General features: G+C 47.2%; 1 protein-coding gene across 2 annotated transcripts in view; it reads right to left on the minus strand.

Moving 5' to 3' along the window:
- The window catches only part of dcn (decorin), a 69499-nt gene extending 57740 nt beyond the window's left edge, over window positions 1-11759 (minus strand). Inside the window, exon 1 of one of the 2 annotated variants that reach the window (XM_038780832.1) lies at window positions 11521-11759. Coding sequence is in view for 1 of the 2 variants with exons in the window: in XM_038780831.1 (XP_038636759.1) it covers window positions 9383-9439 (57 nt within the window). In the remaining variant the exon portion in view is untranslated. Of the gene's footprint in view, window positions 1-9382; window positions 9465-11520 lie in introns of those variants that run through there. The other variant, XM_038780831.1, reaches the window with a different exon arrangement.
- Between the last annotated feature and the right edge of the window lie 8872 nt (window positions 11760-20631).

Here is a 20631-nt window from a genome sequence, read left to right on the forward strand (position 1 = left end):
GCTCTGAAATTTCATTGGGGTGTTTTGCTGCAATCTCTCAGCCTGGTTGTAATGAAAGATCGACATCTGCTCTGAGGGAAACAGCAATAATGGCCTGAGTTATGGCGGGGACCCCTGTGGAATCTCAGGCGTGAGAAACCTACGTCCTTGTTTGAAGTTAAAAATGTGAGTGTCACTTTTTGAAGCCTACTTGAATCAGACGACAACAAACTAAAGATCCAAATAATAATCATCTGGACTGGTGTTCAATCACCTGAGGGGAAAGTCACAGATTTTTATTATTGACCCGGGATTTTTCACTGGCTCTCTGTTCCTGTCTCCAGATGTGGGATTGTGGGGCAGGAGCGGGTTTATGGGTGGGCGGATGAAGGACAAGGGATTCAAGATCGGGGATGGGGTAGGAATTGTCTAGTCTTGATGCTCTAATCATCACAGAGGTGAGGGGTATGTTTTGCTCGTCTTCAACTGCCCATCATTGTTTGTATGTACTTTGGGTTACGCTCCTAGCAAACTAATGACATCAAAGGTGGTAGATCCACCTTTCCCATTCCCATCAGCTCTTATTGTCAGCTGAGAATTCCTACTCCCAACTCCAATGGCACTGCAATACTTCAATAGCAGCTTTTCCTCTTGTTTATAGACTCCCATTCCTGATTTGCTAGAAATCGTCCAACACGTTGAATACATGGACTGAAGTGTTTAACCCAGTACCAATGGTCAGGACAGCGTGGGTTTCTATATAAATACAATGAATACATGTAACTGTGCTAATATTTAGCTTGACATTAACCCACTAATAATTTAATTCTACAGTGTTGTACAATATTATCATAGGGAGAAGATGACATAGTGGTGATATCAATTCTCATCTGGGATGGCCCGTCCCCTGCCATCCAAGGAAACACCTCGGAAGAGAGATCCGAGGGCACCACCATCGATGCATCACGGTTGTCATCCCCACCCTCTACCAGCTCAGAGACACACATCTCGGTGGGCGAAAGTAATGGATAGGCTTCTGCGGCACGATCTGGCGAGCACTACACAGTCACAGATGCACATCAGGTGGAGGCAGAAACGTCCAGGGTGGGGGGAACAGCAGTCGGGGGTCTGTCGGATCCCAGAACCCAGCTGAATCCCAGTCAGATGCTGAGCCTCTGGACCAGGCTTTCCCAGAGCTGATGCAGTTGATGGGGTGCAGCCACAAGATTCATAGTGGGGGACGTCAGTGACACTCCAGCGGGTCCATAGCCGAGTCCCAAAGACTACGGTTGCAGGAGATGCTTGACACCAAGGCCTACACTGCTAGGGTGGCAACCGCAGTGGAGGGCCTGGAGCACGATGTCAGCACCATGACTGGTGGTGTCAAAGGTGTGGCTCAGTCAGTGACTGCCATGGTTGAGCACCTCAACAGCATGTTAAAGTCACTGATGGACCTGTCCCTGATGTAGGTGTACCTTTCCGAGGTGCTGCGGAGCATGTCCAGTCTCAGGTAGGTTCACTGAGGCGCTCCATTGTATGTCCAGGTCACTAAGGACCATGTCCCTGATGCAGGTGGCACCGATTGAGAGGAGGGAGCACTGGGGGCAGAACCAAAGCCTTATAGGGGGTGACAACGACAGTCACCAACTCTCCCATGTCCACCCTCCCTAACAACAGCACGTCCTGGGATCAGCGTGGGGAACAGGGTGGTACGGCAAGGCATGTGCCACTGCCAAGCCGGACGGGACCCTCAGGGCCAAAGCCTTCCAGAGGATGCCCGTCAGGGGCATCAAAGGCCATGAGACATAGCTGGCTACCCCCACCCGAAATGTGCATCCAAGGGACACACCCAGACATAATGGTAGAGCACAGAGGGCTAAGCACATAGAGGATCACTGAGAGGGTACTGAGGGGGGTGGAGGGCAGTACCATCAGGGCCTAGGGATGGCTGGAGCCATGGCTGCACACCATTAAATAACCTTATATCCGAGACATGTGAAATCTCTGTCACATTATCCTGTACTATGGGCCGGCATGCACCCACCCCCCACGCCTCCCCACTCCGGTCGCCCTTTGCCCTCCCCAGGCCCCAGCCCCCTGCAGTGGTTAGCATTGCTGCCTCACGGTGCCGAGGATCTGGGTTTGATTCCAGCCCCGGGTCTCTGTGCGCGTGGAGTTTGCTCAATCTCCCCTTGTCCCACCTCTACAGCCCAAAGATGTGCAGGGTAGGTGGATTGGCCATACTAAATTACCCCTTAATTAATATTTTTTTTAAAAGATAAGTTTAGAGCTGCCTTCTTGAACACTCACAGTACTCAAAGTATTCTAAATAGGATCAGAAAAGTGGTTTATAAAAATGCATCATAACCTCCTCGCCTTTGTATTTCAGCCCTATTGTTATGATGTTCACATTACCTTTGCGTTTTTCTTGTAGTTGTCGATGATTACTCAGTGTTTCATAGTTTTCATAGAATTTACAGTGCAGAAGGAGGCCATTTGGCCCATTGAGTCTGCACTGGCTCTTGGAAAGAGCACCCTACCCAAGGTCAACACCACCACCCTATCCCATAACCCAGTAACCCCACCCAACACTAAGAGCAATTTTGGACACTAAGGGCAATTTATCATTGTCAATCCACCTAACCTGCACATCTTTGGACTGTGGGAGGAAACCGGAGCACCCGGAGGAAACCCACACAGACACGGGGAGGATGTGCAGACTCCGCATAGACAGTGAATCAAGCCAGAATCGAACCTGGGACCCTGGAGCTGTGAAGCAATTGTGCTAACCACCATGCTACCGTGCTGCCCTTTGGTGTTTTCGGGCACCAAAATCTCTCTCCCTGTCCAGTAAAAACTGAGCTCAGCAAACTCGTTTTTTCAGCCGTTCCCACCAGCTGAAAGTGACCCTTTGTGGGGGGGTTTCATGGCAGCAGGATGGGTGAGCTATAAAAAACAACACAGACATCAGCAGGGCCAGAAGATCACGCTGGCAGCCAATGGCAAGCCGCCTCCACTGCCAGAAAACAGGGAGCGAGTGACAGGAAAATCCCACCCAATTGCCTGTTGGAAATGATCATGTCCTACAGATTAGCTCGTGATAATCTGAAAGAATGGCATTGTTGCAGTTATATTGCACATGTTTTAAGTAGTTGCAAGTCCGGGCAGTGATCTTGTCTATTTTGTCTGACTTAAGCCAAGTATTTATTTCCAATGTTTTCTTGATGCCCCTCACTTCTCCCTCAGAAAACTCCTGCTGGTACTTTTCACTTGCAGCTGTGCCACGCAATAGTAATATGTCAGGTTATTTACATAGAAGTTACAGTGCAGAAGGAGGCCATTCGGCCCATCGAGTCTGCACCGGCTCCTGGAAAGAGCACCCCACCCAAGGTTAACACCTCCACTCTATCCCCATAACCCAGTAACCCCACCCAACACTAAGGGCAATTTTGGATACTAAGGGCAATTTAGCATGGCCAATCCACCTAACCTGCACATCTTTGCACTGTGGGAGGAAACCGGAGCACCCGGGGGAAACCCACGCACACACGGGGAGGATGTGCAGACTCCGCACAGACAGTGACCCAAGCCGGAATCGAACCTGGGACCCTGGAGCTGTGAAGCGATTGTGCTGTCCACAATGCTACCGTGCTGCCCCTTAGTTAGGGTGTATTAACATCACAAGTCCAGTTCTGAAGTGGCCTTAGCTTCATACCAACACCACCGAGGGCTTGGGGCCTCCAGCATCAGCTGTGACTGCTTTGTTCAGGTGGTGGCACACTCACTTCCCGGGTTACAGGGTTCTGCATCCAAGTACCACTCCAGAGCTAAGATTGACACACCAGTGGAGCCCTGTGGGAGAACTTCACCATCGGAGGTGCTGCCTTTCTGGTGTGGTGTTAAACTAAGGCCCTGTGTGGATAATAATAGCAATCGCTTATTGTCACAAGTAGGCTTCAATGAAGTTACTGTGAAAAGCTCCTAGTCGCCACATTTCGGCACCTGTTCGGGGAGGCCGGTATGGGAATTGAACCCCATGGATGAATCCCGTGCCACTACCTGGAAGAGTAACAGGGGAGCTGGCCAATAGTTATCTTCCAATTCTCCCAAGAATATGTTGAAATAATGTTGCCAATCCTTTTTTAAAACTAAATTGAGAGAATTATTATCTTCCAATTAGTTTTCAAGGGCCAATTTAGCGCGGCCAATCCACCTACCCTGCACTTCTTTGGGTTGTGGGGGTGAGACCCACGCAGACACGGGGAGAACGTGCAAACTCCACACAGATAGTGACCCGGGGCCGGGATTGAACTCGGGTCCTCGCCGCGTGAGGCAGCAGTGTGCTGCACCATATGTGCCCAAATGTTGGCAATCCTAAGCAAAGGGACCACCCACCAATCCAACTAACTGCCCACAGCATCTAAATAGTGAATGGTGCTGCATTCAACTGCACTTCAGCTCAACAGCACAAGACTCAGGAACAATTTAAATAGGTGATCAGCAAAAACAAGGAGCTGAATTTCACGCTCCCTTGCTGACAGGATTTTAGGTAGGATGGCGGTGGGGGAGGTAAGTAATGTGATTCCCTCTGGGTTCCTACCAACCTTAACCTCACAGTAATTTTACCCTGGGGAAGGGAAGGTCTCGGGTGGACCATCTGCTCTTTCCCCAATTAAGGCCCTTATAAATCTGATCCTATTTCCAATTCTCTCTAGTTTTGACATCCAGATTCGAAACGTTAATGCAATTCTCTCTCCACAGATGCTGTCAGATTGTGGAGTATTTTCTGTTTTTGTTTTTGTTGCCAGCGTCTGAAACAGCATCTGATTCCAGGGCGATGTAGTGGCACGTTAGTTAGCACTGACACCTCACAAAGCACGAGGGATCCAGGTTCAATTCCAGCCTTGGGTGACTGTCTGTGTGGAGTTTGCACTTTCTCCCCATGTCTGCGTGGGTTTCCTCTGGGTGATCCGGTTTCCTCTCATAGTCCAAAGATGTGCAGGTTGGTGGATTGACCCATAGTATCCAAAAGTTTAGGTGGGGTTACTGGGTTACAGGGATAGGGTGGGGCCTGACCCTGGATAGGCTGCTCTTTCGGATGGTCAGTACAAATATGATGGACCAAATGGTCTCCTTCTGCACTGTAGGGATGCTATGATCTGCAATAATTTGGTTTTACTCAAAATTGACCTTGCCACAGAGCCCTGGAGCTTAGGATCCGGCATGTTGAAGCATTCTCTCTCCTGTCTGGTGCTGCTCCTGTCTGGGAGCTGCTGACCAATTAGATTGGATGGTAACTCTATGAGGTAGAACTTCCTCCCAAGTGAGGGGCAGTCAAAGTCAGTGGGGATGTGTTCTCCACCGGTCCCTCACATGGCAGGAAGGAAGTCCTGCCGTCGGGAATGTTCAGGTCAGGGAATTTAGCCCTTGCACCGCCAGTTATATGCTTCATTCCCTATACAGTGAACTGAAAGCTTGAGGTTTAGATATTTAAAGAAGTAAATGAGGGAAAGACAAAACTAGTGGTTAGAAATATAAGATCGTAACCAACAAAACCACACGTGAGTTTGGAAGAAATCTCTTTATCCAGGGAATTGTTATAACGTGAAACTTGTCACCCCAGGGAACAGTTGAAGTGAATAGCAGACAGGTATTTATGTCAAAGCTAAATAAACACATGAGGGAGAGAGGAATCGAAGAATAAAAGCAAATTACTGCAGCTGATGGAATCTGAAACCAAAAGAGAAAATGCTGGAAAACCTCAGTAGGTCTGGCAGCATCTGTACAGAGAGAAAAGAGCGTACGTTTCGACCAGATGACCCTTTGTCAAAGCGAGCTGGAAGGAATAGAAGAATGTGTGGATGGGGTTAGATGGAGTAGAAAGAGGCTCGATCATATGGAACATAAACACCAGTATGGAGCCGTTGGGCTGAATGGCTTGTGCCATTCTGAGTGTAATAGAAAAAGGTCGGAATAAATTTAAAAGAACTGCAATTCGAACTTTCAGCACTTTTGCAAAAGAGGACAATTTTTATAACTGAAATAGTAATTCAGGGCGCGATCTAGCAGCCGCATTGCGCCACAAACGGGGACCAGTCGGAATGGCACTTTGTTGGTCTCCCAAGGGATCGGGGGGGTGGGGGTGCCAGGTCATTGCCCTCAGGGCAGGGTGGCACCCTGACACTTCTGGGGGCACCTTGGTGCCAGTGCCACCTGGGTGCCAGCCTGGCACAGACAAAAAGTACCAAGGTGGCATTTTTCCAATGCCAAGGATCAGGCCTCGGGGCGCCTCGAGGACCCCCTTATAGGTGAGTTGGGCTTTGGGGGGATCGCAGAGCGGGGTCAAAAGATTGGAATGCCATTTTTCCTCCTGCACTGAGGAGTTCTAGCGGGCGGATCTCCTCAATACAGGAAACGGGACTAAGTGCGGCCTCGGCAGGATGTTCCCCACTGAGGCCCCAGATTGCAACAAAGTCCCGATTGATAGCACACTGCAAGCGCAGGGAAACACCTGGCTAAACGCACTCGACAATGGACTCTGTTGCAATTTGGTTAGATCCCGCCCTCAGTCTTTGTTTCTAATTTCAGAATTCTACGGTAAATTATTTTCATATTAACTCCCGCTCTGAAGTTGGGTCCATATCTTTGATTAGTCATGCCCATGTCGAACAGCGCCAGAAGGAGCACTATTTACAGGTAGGTGCTGATTGGACATTAACTGGTAGAAAACGGACCAATGAAATTCCACAGGGCACAGGCATTCAGAAGCAATTATTAATTCGGACCCATTTCATTGATAGAAATCCAAAGATACATCTGGAATACTGTGTACAGTATTGGTCTCCTTATTTAAGGAAGGATGTAATTGCACTAGAAGCATTCAGAGAATGTTCATTCGACTAATACCAGGAATGGGAGAGTTGTCTTATGAGGAAACGTTGAACAGGCTTGACTTGTATCCACTAGAGTTTAGAAGAGTAAGAGGTGACTTGATTGAAACATATAAGATCCTGAGGGGTTCTGACAAGATGGCTGTGGAAAGGATGTTGCCTCTTGTGGCATCTAGAGCAAGGGGTCACCGATTAAAAATAAGGGGTCGCTCATTTAAGACAAAGATGAAGAGAATTTTTTTCACCCAGGGGACTATGAGTTTTTGGAACTCTCTCCCTCAAAAGGCATTAGTAACAGTCTTTGAATATTTTTAAGGCAGAGGTGGACTGATTATTGATAAGCAAGGGGATGAAAGGATATTGGGGGTCGGCAGGAATGTGGAATTGAGATTAGAATCAGATCAGCCATTATTCTGTGGAATTTATACATTCGTATGTATTTTCACAGTTTCTAAAAGGAGCATCAATCTTTTCTCCATTAAGTGTTGGGATGTTGGTGGCATTGTCTGCCAAGTTGCTGAGGTAATGGAATTAAACAAGCCACCTGATGTTTGGCTGTGAACATTATCAATGTCTATTTTGTAAGATAAAATGGAAGTTGCTACCGATAGAGGGAATGAAAATAGACAGGTCATTTAAATTTATTTCATCTTCTTCCAGGCTATGGGAAACGTACATTTTGGCCGCCAATAATTGTCAACCAATCAAAGTAAGTTCATTATTTGCTAAACCTGTCTTCACATTTTCAGTATGTCAGGGCAAGGATGAATATCCCCACGCTGGTTAATTTTATTAACCCAGTTTAACATGGTTCAGCTTTATTTAGAATGAGAATCAGGCTGCTTGTTGAGTACCATCTCATGTGAAATGATAAAATAAAGAACATAGAGGGAACATGCATTTTCACAATCTCAGGATGTCTCCAAGTGTTTTACAGCCAATTAAATACTTTATCGTCATTTTTGCACAGCAAGCTCCCAGATGCTGCAATGTCATATTGACCAGACAACCTGGGTTTTTGATTGAATTGATATTGTTGAATATGTCACATTCATGTTCAAAATTGGGGAGCAGGATAAACCTGCAAATTAAAAGCCAGTCAGCCTAATATTGGCGATGGGGAAACATTTTGAGAGGTTCATCCAAGGCAAAATTAATTGGCACTCGGCAAACTATGCTTACAAATCAAAGTCAGCATAGATTTGTTAAAGGGAAATCATATTTGACTAACTTGATTGAGTTCTTGAATGGAGTGACAGAGAGATTGCTGGGGATAGTGTAGTTGATGTTCGACTTGCAAAATTTGCCAAAATACCAAATAATAGACTTGTTTGCAAAGGTGAAGCCCGCGGGAATATTGGGATGGTACAGTGTCCAGGATCAAATCCCATCATGGCAGATGGTGACATTTTGATTCAATAAAGATCCATAATTAAAAATCTAAGGATGTCCCATGAAAGCACTGTCAATTGTTGTAAACAACCCATCTGCTTCATTAATACCCTTTAGGGAAGGAAATCTGTCGTCCTTATTTGGTCTGGCCTACATGTGACTCCAAATGCACAGCAATGTAGTTGATTCTTAACTGCCCTCTAAAAAGGCACTCAGTTTAAGGGCAATTAGGGATGGGCAACAATGCTGACCTTCCTAGTGATGCACACATCTCCTGAATGAACTTTAAAAATTAAAAATTTACTAAATAATTGAGTAGTGATAAACAATTGTTTGTCAGACAGGAAGTTGAATGTACACTGGTGTTCCCCATGGGTGAACATTAGGACCCCCACTCTTTTTTGATATATATTATACAATATAGTGAACTGGGCTTGGGTCGACAGCACACCATTTCAAAGTTTGCAGATGGCACAAAGCTCAGTCAACCATGAGGAGGGTGGGATTTCAGGAGGACACGGACAAACTGGTGAAATGAGAGGGGTAGAGATGGCAGATAAAATCTAAACCAGAGAAGTATGAAGTAATCCAGTTTGATAGGAAGAATGAGGAGAGGCACCCCAAAATAAGTGACACAACTTAAAAGAGGTTGCAGGAACAGAGGGATCCAGGTGTGTAGATGCACCAGTCTTTGAAGGTGACAGAGCAAGTTATATGGACATACGGAATACATGGCTTTATAAATAGATTCATGGAATCTCTACAGCACGGAAAGAGGCCACTCGCCCATCGAGTCTGCACAGAAAGAGCATCCTAACCTAGGCCCACCCACTGCCCTATCCCCATGACCCCACCTAACCTACACATCCCTGGACGCTAAGGAGTAATTTTATCATGGTCAATCTGCCTAGCCTGCATATTTTTGGACTGTGGGAGGAGACCGGAGTGCCCGGAGGAAACCCACGCAGACACGAGGAGAAAGTGCAAACTCCACACACAGTCACTCAAGGTCGGAATTGAACCCGGGTCCCTGTGAGGCGGTAGCGCTAACCACTGTGCCACCATGCCACCCCTTGATAGAAATAGAGGTATAAAGTGTAGTAGCAAAGAAATTATGTTACTTCTTTATAAGCCACGAGGTAAGATTCAGCTGGAGTGTTATGTCCAATTAAAGGCATCAGGAGTTAGGGGGGTTGTCAAGGCCTTCGAGAGGATAGAAAGAAGTCAGATGTGAAAGTGCGGAGAGACTGGAGAAGCTGGGATTGTCCTTCTTAGTGAAGAGGAGGTGAAGGGGATTTGATAGGGTAAATAGGAGAAACTGTTTCCACCGTCAGAAGGGTCAGTAATAAGAGGACACAGATTTAAATTGATTGGCAAAAGAACCAGTGGGAGCATGAGGATGAAAGATCTTACGCATCAAAGACAAGAACAACACACACCAATGTGTGCAAGTTCCTCTCCAAGTCACACATCATCCTGATTTGGAACCATATCACCATTTCTTCACTGGGTCATAAACCTGGAACTCTCTCCCTAACAGCACCGTGGCTGTGCCTACACCACAGGACTGCAGCAGATCAAGAAGGCAGCTCACCACCACCTTCTGAAGGCCAACTTGGAATGAGTAATAAATGCTGGCCTAGCCATGTCCCTCGAAAGGATTAAAAAAAAAGTTATTATCTGGAATGCATTGCTTGACAGAATGCTGAAGACAAATTCCGTAGGAACTTTCAAAATGAAATTGGCTATTTACTTCAAGGGGAATCATGTGATAGGCAGTGGGAAAGAGGCAGCAATTGGATGGCTCTTTGAAAGAGCCAGTATAGGCTGATGGGCCTCCAGTCATACTGCATCATTATATAATGGAGGGTAAATATCGGCCAGGATATCGGTGAGAACCACACTACTCTTCTTCAACACACTGTAGTGCCATGGATCTTTTATATCCGCCTGAAAGGGTCGCAAAGCTTTGGTTTAATGAATAATTCAGGTCACAGCACCTGTGGCATTGCAGCACTCCCTCAGCACTGTGCTGGTGTCAGCCTAAATTGCATGCTCAATTCTCTGAAGCGAGACTTGAACCAATAACCTTGTAATTCAGGGGCAAGAGTCCAGCCCACTGAGTGACAGTGGAGTCACCTACTGGTCACTGAATGACCCCCACACTAATAACTGCCCCATCACGATGTGCTCCGCGCCACACACATCTTCTCATTTTAGTAGCTACGCCGCTCAATAGGCCAGAGCACAAAGGGGCATGGAAATTAGTCCACAGAGGAATTAATCTATATCGCTCAGTAAAAAAATCAGATGGGGCATCTGTCAAATTGCTTCAATTCTAATCAAGCACCCTCCTCGAGGTCTAGCACAACTGAACAAAAACTCGAAGGCACGGATCTCAAAATGACTGTAATTCTCCTTCGCACTTATGTCAATTCCTTATTTTTTTTCCCAAGAAATCTCTATTTCAATTTCTGGGAGAATAGGCCATTATCTATGGCATCACCAAGGACCTCAAGTCACTATTTACCGCATTAACACATTAAAGTCTTGATTTCATGAGTGAATTTGGACATGGTTCCAACACGCTGAGAGGGGGAGACCAAAATGATCAGTTCAGAAATGAAGCTGATAAAATAGCTTGTGAAAGAAAACCGCAATGGTGGAACTTTGCAGAATTAGACAATGCTGAACTCAAGGACTTCGAGAACCTCCTTATTAAAGTAGCATTTTGGGACCAGGTGATTGTTTCATTCTTCAGAATTCTGCGAATTATCAGCAGTGAATAAGCAGTACAGTAGTCCCATGAATTTACTGTCACCGTGTGTGCTTTTATTTACTTACACCCCCGGGGTGCTGCTAGCAAAGAGCTGCAACTTTCAATTGTGTTCAAACGTTCAGGGGATAAAGTCAAACAACGCGTTCATCCTCCAGCCGTTAACACCTCAGTGGTGGGTTAAAACAATTACTGCAGTCAACACCAAGGGCTCGTCCTACACGGTAAATGCAAGCCACTTAAGCATTAGTCCACGCTGAAAGGGTAAATAAAAGCATAGCTAGTTCCACTTGCAGCAAAGCATGGGTGGGGAGGGGGAAAAGTACCTCAGTTTCAACGCATGCAACCGACTGAGAACAAGTCACTCAGATTCACAGAGGCGACAGTTTTTAGCGAGGGAGAGGGGGGGGGGGGAGAGAAAATCACAATCAAAGGAATATTTGCAGCAAGATTGAATTGATCAGCACTGGACACGAGCCATACCTTTTCAGTTGCTGAGATCCGTCCCAGTGTTTCGCTTAAGATGTTCTGGTGGTGAAGCTCTCGCTGTCTGGGGAGAGCAGTACAGGTGTGTAAGGGGGAGGGAGCCTTGTTGCTGTTCGCTGGAAGGGTCACAGCTGGTTAAAAAAAATTCCCCTGCTCCAGTTCTCTTAGCTAGCCTCTAGACTAGGTCCCATTAACTGCAGAGAACTTTAACTGACACATACATACCGGCAACTCCTGATCATATGGTAATGATATGTCCCTTGTATTGAAGCCAAAAACACTTTATTAGCCTTTTGTTAGATTCCACCACAACCCCCCCCCCCCCCCCCCCCCCGGTTTGGCTTATGTATTCCCCCTTGCTCCTCGAATTGTGCAGCCACACACCCACTAGATCTGAACGTGTAATTTATCAAACGTGTCACTGGGGTTTGAGAAAATAAACTTCATAATAGTGACTCTTTCCATAGTTTTGAAAAGGCAACAGTTATAATTGCTGAAAACGATAATTGGCATCAATTAGAAATGATCTTTTTTGGGGAACTACTGCATATATTGAAGGTGAAGATTCTGCCTAATGGAAATCCAAGGTTCTGTCACCAAATCTCTCAGAGTACTCAGTAAAATATAAGCCTGTTTTTAAAAGAAACGCTTCTTGGGAGGCCTGCTATTTAGTTGACAGAAGGCGCCTGGCCATTTTTAGCAAGCCTACCGTTAGTCTGGACTTCGAAAGTGCTTATTGCACCAGAATAGCCTGATTCCACCACTATATTTTCACTGAGTGAATGGCCAGTACTTCTTCCCCTCATAAGTTAAAATGAACTGCAACTACCCAGCAGAACATCACACCCACTAAAGAGTTACAATACAATTAATATTTACTTTCTGCTGAAATAATTATCATTGCTAGCTTGTTGAAACGACTGCCCAGATATTGCTGGAGTGGGACATCTCTCCGTGAGTGCCACAAATTGAATTCTTACTGTCTCACCCTGCATTTTGCCTGGCAGATTGCTGGCGGTATAAGTTATTACGACACACCTTCTTGCTGGCTGCCCTGCGATTCGAGGATGATGTCCACTCAGGGTGGCGAATTTCTGCCATGGGTCTCCCTGTGACTGATCAGGCAAATTCTTGACCAATCGATCTTTGGGGGCATGGGGCAGGATGTCCAACGAGGTAGTGGGATCTGCAGTGTGGGGTTTGCTTCATTTTCTTTCTTTCCCTGTCACTGCTCCCTCATCATTAAGACATTGTGACTCAAAACGTGATGCAGCTTGATGGACAAGTTGCCACCATTTTGAACGATTGGTAGCAAACTCATCCCCCAGTCACCAAGGTCAATGAAGCTGCCATGCTTCAAGGCGAGCTTCAGATGCGCCTTGAAGTGTTCTCTTTGTCCTCTCCGGCAAGATTGACCACTTAGGAGTTGAGAAAACAGGACCTGGTGGGGAGATAATTTTTGGCCTCCCAAAGATGGATCCAATAATCTATCTCCTTAACCAATGAAATTCAAGGTTGCATAAGAAAGCAGGAGGAAGCAACCCTGAAGGGATTAGGATGATATGGGGTCAAATCAACTACAGGAAGAAATAAGGAGAGGCAGAGACAGATTGGATTAAAAATGAGAGAGGAAACAGTAAGAAAAAAAATGTAAAAATCTTGAATGACCCTAGAAACAATTTGCTACCTACTGTAATGAGACAGTTACAATTGTTTTCTTTTCTGGGCTGGGTGGTTGGGTGGAATGTCACAGCCACAAATTACCTCATTAATAGGGTTCTTATGTTATGAAATACCAGCCCTAACTTTCTGTGGTGAGATTCATTCAGGTTCATGCCACAAATCTAGCCATTTCTTTATCCTCACTGGGAGGATGACGGTTTTGCTGCTATTTTCGGGGTGAGGGGGCGGGCAGAGGTGTGGCAGAGAGGGTGTTGAGTGGCCCAAATCATCCAGCAATTTGTGAAGATTCCTAAATTTGACGGAGGCAGTGGCTTAGTGGTATTGCCACTGGATTACTAATACATAGACCAAGGGTAATGCTCTGCGGACCTGGAATCTAATCTCACCATGGCAATAAAAACCTGAAATTATTAGCCTAACCATTGGCGTAAAAGCCCATCTGGTTCAAGAATATCCTTTCGGGAAGGAAATCTGCCATCCTTACCTGGAATGGCCTACGTATGACTCCAGACCTACAACAATGTGTTTGACTCTTAAATGCCCTCTGAAAATGGCCCAGCAAGACACTGAGTTCAAGGATAATTTAAGGATGGACAATAAAAACTGGCCCAGTCAGCGACGCCCACATCCCATGAAAGAATTTTTAAAAACTCATACCTTCCTTGCCTCAATTTGCTGGGTTTTATTTTTACCTGCTAATAATGACAGGCTTTGCGAACTCATTGTTAATTGTTCACTCAATACTGGTTATTAAACCAATAGGCAAAACTCCGATGCAGCAAAGAAGTACAAATTGCTCCACGCTCATCACTCAGGCAGGTTTAAGAGGGATTGGTATTAGAAATGAAAAATATGCTTCAATTGCATAGTTTGTGGTACCAAAGATGAAAGTGGAGGGAGATCTGCACTGGCTGTACTATTGCTAACCTGGGTTCTGTGAGTAGTTGACCTTGACGCTGGGTGTCTGTAATCATAGACTGATAGAGCACAGAGGGAGATCATTCTTTCCATCACCGACTCTTAGAAAGAGCTAGTCGATTTCATGACATCAGAAAATCCCAAAGTGCCAAAGAAAAGTGCTCACTGTTGGAATGTAGACAAATGCGCCTGTCAATTTGCACAAAGCAGCAAATTACCACAATTAGCACCGAGATAAATGAGCAGATAATCTGTTTTTGGTGGTATTGGTTGAGGGATGAATGTTGGCCAGGTCTTCTCCCCATCCTCAGATTGTGTTGCAGGGTTTTCGTTCACCTGCCAAAGCACATAGAGCCTCAGTTTAATTTCTCATCCAGAAAATGGCAAGTCCAACAGTGCAGCACTCCCTCAGTACTCCAATAAAGCCGCAGCCTGGAATTTGTGCTCTGGAGTAATCCTGGACTAAACAGCCGTCTGACTTCAGCTGCAACATTGGAACAGCTGAGGCCTGGAGCCTGTGCAAATGTCTTCTACATTTGCCTACTCACTGTTGCCTGGCTTTCAAAAATAATTACTTGTACAGGAGGTACTTTGGAGCATCTTGAGATCGCATTTCACTGAAGTGCATTCTTTTCAGCTGACTGATACCTAATTCCACTTTTTGAGAAACCTCTTGGGATCTTTCACAAAGTTAAAGAAGTTAGATAGTGTAAGGTTGTCTTTTTTAGCCCCGTTTTAACACAAATGTCAATATACTACAGATGAGTCAATAACTAAAGGATAGAGATTGCAACAGCTAATTACCAAAATGAGCCAGAGGTGGAGAGAAGAGATTCCTTTTACAGAACAAGTTATTATGATCTGGAGTGCACTGACTAAAAAGGCAGTGGAAGCAAATTCAGTTGTAACTTTCAAACAGGGAGTTGGATACATACTTGAAGGGGACTAAATTCTGGGGATAAAGGGAAGAGCGAGGGGAGTAATGTTCCCGCTAAACTGGACAGATACATGGTGGTGCAACATCTTAAAAGGCACCATATAGGTTTTATGTGATAAATAAGACATGTGCGCAGTTGCAGAAAATTTAAATGTGAGAGGGAACGAAAAGCAATGAGATAAATGCGCAGATAATGTTTTTGGTGGAGATGGTTGAAGGATAAATCTTGGCTAGTATACCAGGAGAACTGCCCCCCTCACCCGCCCCTCCCATTTTCAGATTGTGTCACAGGAATTTGGTCGGTGGGACTAATCGGTAAAAACTTTGAAAGGGCTAGCACAGGCATGCTGCGTCGAATGGCCTCCTTTTGAAATAGAACATAGAAAATAGAACAGTACAGCACAGAACAGGCCCGTCGGCCCACGATGTTGTGCCGAGCAATGATCACCCTACTCAAACCCACGAATCCACCCTATACCCGTAACCCAACAACAACCCCCCCCCCCCCCCCCCCCCCCCAACCTTACTTTTAGGACACTACGGGCAATTTAGCGTGGCCAATCCACCTAACCCGCACATCTTTGGACTATGGGACTAATTGGACTAAATAGATGCTTTGATGATACTTATGGGTGTTCTGAAGTTGCTCCCTGATTAACAGAACAGAGCAGCAAAACAACTCGCCTGACTTGGACATATATCACTGCCCCTTCACTGTCGCTGGGTCAAAATTCTGGAATTCCCTCCCTAACAGCACTGTGGGTGTACCTACATCACAAGGTTAAAGAAGGCACTCGCCACCACCTTCTCAAGGGCAATTAGGGATGGGCAACAAACAGTGGCTTTGCCAATGATGCCCACATCCCATTAAAGAGTAAAAAAGAAATGGATTCCTCCATGTGCCATTAGCTCATTTATTTGGTTTTATATTCAATGGGCTGACAAAAACAATGTAAAGAATAACCTGCATAAAAACAGCACGTGGGAGAATGAAGCATGAGCAGGTTAAGTAGGACGCGATTCTCCGCTGCCCACGACGGGTCGGAGAATAGTGGGAGGGCCTTCCCAACATTTTTCCCGCCCTCCCGCTATTCTCCCCCCCCCCCACGGCCGCCCCACGACAGCCCCACGACACGAATCGCTGCTCGCCGTTTTTTACGGTGAGCAGCAATTCTCCACAGGCCGATGGGCCGAGTTCCAAGGCCTTTACGGCCGTTTCCACGAACGCAAACACACCTGCTCTCACCGTTCGTGAAAACGGCCGCGAAGTGCCGTCCCGGACAACCATGGCACCGATTGGCACGGCTGCACCACGGCCGTGCCAAGGGTGGCATGGGCCTGCGATCGGTGGGCACCAATTGCGGGCAGCGGGTCCGATACCCGTTTACTATTTGTTCCTCCGCCGCCCCCGGCTGAGGGGCATGACGGCCCGCGCATGCGCGGGTTTGACGCACCTGCGTGATGACGTCATCCGCGCGCATCAGCCGCCGTGACGCTTGGCGCGTGGGCTTAGCGACAGTCGCTAAGCCCGCGATGCCGTGCTTCACGGGGCCGCGCCGCTAGCCCCGCCCGGGGGGGAGAATCGGGTCCCGGGATGGGGCGCGGAGGCTGCCGTGAAACACGGCCAGTTTCACGGCAGCCTTTACGACTCGCCGCATTTGCGGAGAATCGCGCCCTAAATGTTTGTTCCCAAGCTTCACCAGTAACCACACTCCACTTTGTTCTGAGCAAACCATTTTTTGTGTAAAATCATACTTCAACAGATCCTTCACTGTGAAGTAGCCGACAATTGCCTTTTTTGCAACATGTCTCTCCACCCATGTCAAATTTCCAGTCAGGACCAGTAAAGGCCTGTCAGCTGTTTGAATGAATAAAAAGCAATTGGGATTTGAAGTAGGAACAAAATCTTAATACTAATCCCTTTTCGAAAGCACTGCGTAATGATGAATGTTGGCGTTGGAAACCTTTCTACTTTGAAAGAAAGATAAAAAGAACTTATATCGGCCCCACGATGTCCCAGAGCGGTTTGCAGTCAAATACATATTTTTTGAAGTGTAGTCTCTGTTGAAACAATAAATAATGATCAGATAATCTGTTTTCAGTGGTGATGGTTGAAGGATAAATATTGGCCAGAACACAGGGGATAACTCTCACCCCACCTCCCCAACACTGCTGCTCCACAGACAGCTGGCATGAGATCTTTTAAACCCCACCCCAATTGGGCAGATGGGGGATTTGATATAATGCCTCATCCAAAACACGGCACCTCTGAATGTGGAATATTCCCTCAAAAGCAGACTTTGGGCATCTGAGGGAGTTGTGAGGGAATTGGCTGCAAGTTTCATCCCTTAGAATAGTGGCCACCCTTCAGAAAGTACTTGTTTGGCTTCAATTGGGAAGTCTTGAGTCACGAAAGGCATCACATCAATACAAGTTCTTTCTTTCTTTCAAACACAGGTCAGATTTGACATGTATGTTTGCTGACAGCGTCCTCCTTTACCTCACCATCTCTCTCAACCCCTCCACTGTCTCCAGAGTGTCAACCAGTTTGTCCAACATCCAGCCATGGATGAGCAGAAATTTCGTCCAACTATTTTTAAAAAAATGTCTTAATTCCCACCACAAATTCTGTCCCCTCGCCACCAACTCCTTCCCTCGCCCTGACTGTCTGTGGTTCAACCAGGCTGGTCACAAACCTGGGGCTGGATTCTCCGCCTCACGACGGCGGAAACATGGGGTGGAATTCTCCGACCCCCCGCAGGGTCAGGGAAACACCCGGGGCCGGCATAAATCCCGCCCCCGCCGTGGCTGGAATTCTCTGCCACCCGGGAATCGGCGGGAGCGGGAATCGCGCCCCGCCAATCAGCGTGCCCCCCCGCGGCAATTTTCCGGCCCGCGATGGGCCAAAGTCCCGCCGCTGACAGGCCAATCCCGCCGACGTGGTTTAAACCACATCTGGTGCCGGCGGGATTGGCGGCGCGAGCGGGCCCCCGGGGCACTGGGGGGGATCTGACCCTGGGGGTACCCATACGGTGGCCTAGCCCACGATCGGGGCCCACTGATCGGCGGGCGGGCCAGTGCCGTGGGGGCACTCTTTTTCTTCCACCGCCGCCACGGCCTTCACCATGGCGGAGGCAGAAGAGACCCCCCTACCGCACATGCGCTGGTGGTGACGTCAGCGGCCGCTGACGCACTGGCGCATGCGCGGACCGGCGAAGGCTTTTCGGCCAGCCCCGACGCCAGGCGGCGTAGTGCCAAAGGCCGTTGGCGCCGGTTTTGGCGTCATCGGCGGAGCGGAGAATTCCGCACCTTTGGGGAGGCCAGATGCTGGAGTGGTTGGCGCCACTCAGCTACGCCGGGACCCCCTGCCCCCCCCCCCCCCCCCCCCACGCCCCACCGCGTAGGGGAGAATCCCGGCCATGAATCGTGATTGGTTGGAGACGGGCATCTGGCAAAATTCGAGGTTCGCGCCCAGCGCCAATTTGGGCGCCTTGCTCCAGTCCCTCCCCCGAGGTGAAAATTAAGCTTGTGCCCTGTGTTGGTGGGGCATGCAAAACCAGCATTTGTATATATTTAAATGTGATTAGTACTTGGAACTATGATCTTGTTGCCATTTCAGAGACCTGGTTGAGGGAAGGACAGGGTTGGCATGGAAGTTCCAGGATTCAGATGTTTCAGGCGGGATAGAGGGGAATGTAAAAGGGGTGGCGGAGTTGCGCTACTGTTAGGGAGAATATCACAGCTGTACTACGGGAGGACACCTCAGAGGGCAGTGAGGCTATATGGGTCGAGATCAGGAATAAGAAGGGTGCAATCACAATGTTTACTACAGGCCTCCCAACAGCCAGCAGGAGATAGAGGAGCAGATAGGTAGACAGATTTTGGAAACGAGTAAAAACAACACGGTTGCTGTGATGGGAGACTTCAACTTCCCAAACTTTGACTAGGACTCACTCAGTGCTCGGGGCGTGGACGGGGCAGAGTTTGTAAGGAGCATCCAGGAGGGCTTCTTAAAACAATATGCAGACAGTCCAACTAGGGAAGGGGCGGTACTGGACCTGGAATTGGGGAATGAGCCCCACCAGGTGGTAGAAGTTTCTGGAGGGGAGCATTTCGAGAACAGTGACCACAATTCAGTATGTTTTAAAGTTTTCATGGACAAGGATAAAAGTTGTCCAAGGGTGAATGTGCTAAATTGGGGGAAGACTAATTATAACAATATTAGGCGGGAACTGAAGAACGTGATTGGGGGAGGATGTTTGAGGGTAAATCAACATTTGACATGTGGAAGGCTTTCAAATGTCAGTTAAAAGGAATTCAGGACCGGCATGTTCCTGTGCGGCAGAAGGATAAATACAGCAAATTTTGGGAACCTTGGATAACGAGAGATATTGTAGGCCCCGTCAAAAAGAAAAAGGAGGCATTTCTCAGGGCTAGAAGGATGGGAACACACAAAGCCTGTGTGGAATATAAGGAAGTAGGAAGGAACTTAAGCAAGGAGTCAGGAGGGGTAGAAGAGGTCACGAAAAGTCATTGGCAAATAGGGTTAAGGAAAATCCCAAAGCTTTTTACACATACATAAAAAGCAAGAGGGTAGCCAGGGAAAGGGTTGGCCCACTGAAGGACAGGGGAGGGAATCTATGTGTGGAGCCAGAGGAAATGGGAAGCCAGAGGAAATGGGCGAGATACTAAATGAATATTTTGCATCAGTATTCACCAAAGAGAAGGAATTAGTAGATGTTGAGTCCGGAGAAGGGTGTGTAGATAGCCTGGGTCACATTGAGATCCAAAAAGACGAGGTGTTGGGCGCCTTGAAAAACATTAAGGTGAATAAGTCCCCAGGGCCGGATGGGATCGACCCCAGAATACTGAAGGAGGCTAGAGAGGAAATTGCTGAGGCCTTGACAAAAATTTTTGCATCATCACTTTCAGATGATGTCCCAGAGGACTGGAGAATAGCCAATGTTGTTCCTTTGTTTAAGAAGGGTAGCAAGGATAATCGAGGGAATTATAGGCAGGTGAGCCTTACATCAGTGGTAGGGAAATTACTGGAGAGAATTCTTCGAGACAGGATCTACTCCCATTTGGAAGCAAATGGATGTATTAGTGAGAGGCAGCATGGTTTTGTGAAGGGGGGGTCATGTCTCACTAACTTAGAGTTTTTTCGAAGAGGTCACAAAGATGATTGATGCAGGTAGGGCAGTGGATGTTTTCTATATGGACTTCAGTAAGGCCTTTGACAAGGTCCCTCATGGCAGACTGGTACAAAAGGTGAAGTCACACGGGATCAGGGGTGAGCTGGCAAGGTGGATACAGAACTGGCTAGGTCATAGAAGGCAGAGAGTAGCAATGGAAGGGTACTTTTCTAATTGGAGGGCTGTGACTAGTGGTGTTCCGCAGGGATCAGTGCTGAGACCTTTGCTGTTTGCAGTATATGTATAAATGACTTGGAGGAAAATGTAACTTGTCTGATTAGTAAGTTTGCAGACGACACAAAGGTTGGTGGAATTGCGGATAGCAATGAGGACTGTCAGAGGATACAGCAGGATTTAGATCGTTTGGAGACTTGG

The sequence above is a fragment of the Scyliorhinus canicula genome, chromosome 20, assembly GCF_902713615.1.
Source record: "Scyliorhinus canicula chromosome 20, sScyCan1.1, whole genome shotgun sequence".
NCBI classification, from domain to species: Eukaryota; Metazoa; Chordata; class Chondrichthyes; order Carcharhiniformes; family Scyliorhinidae; genus Scyliorhinus; species Scyliorhinus canicula.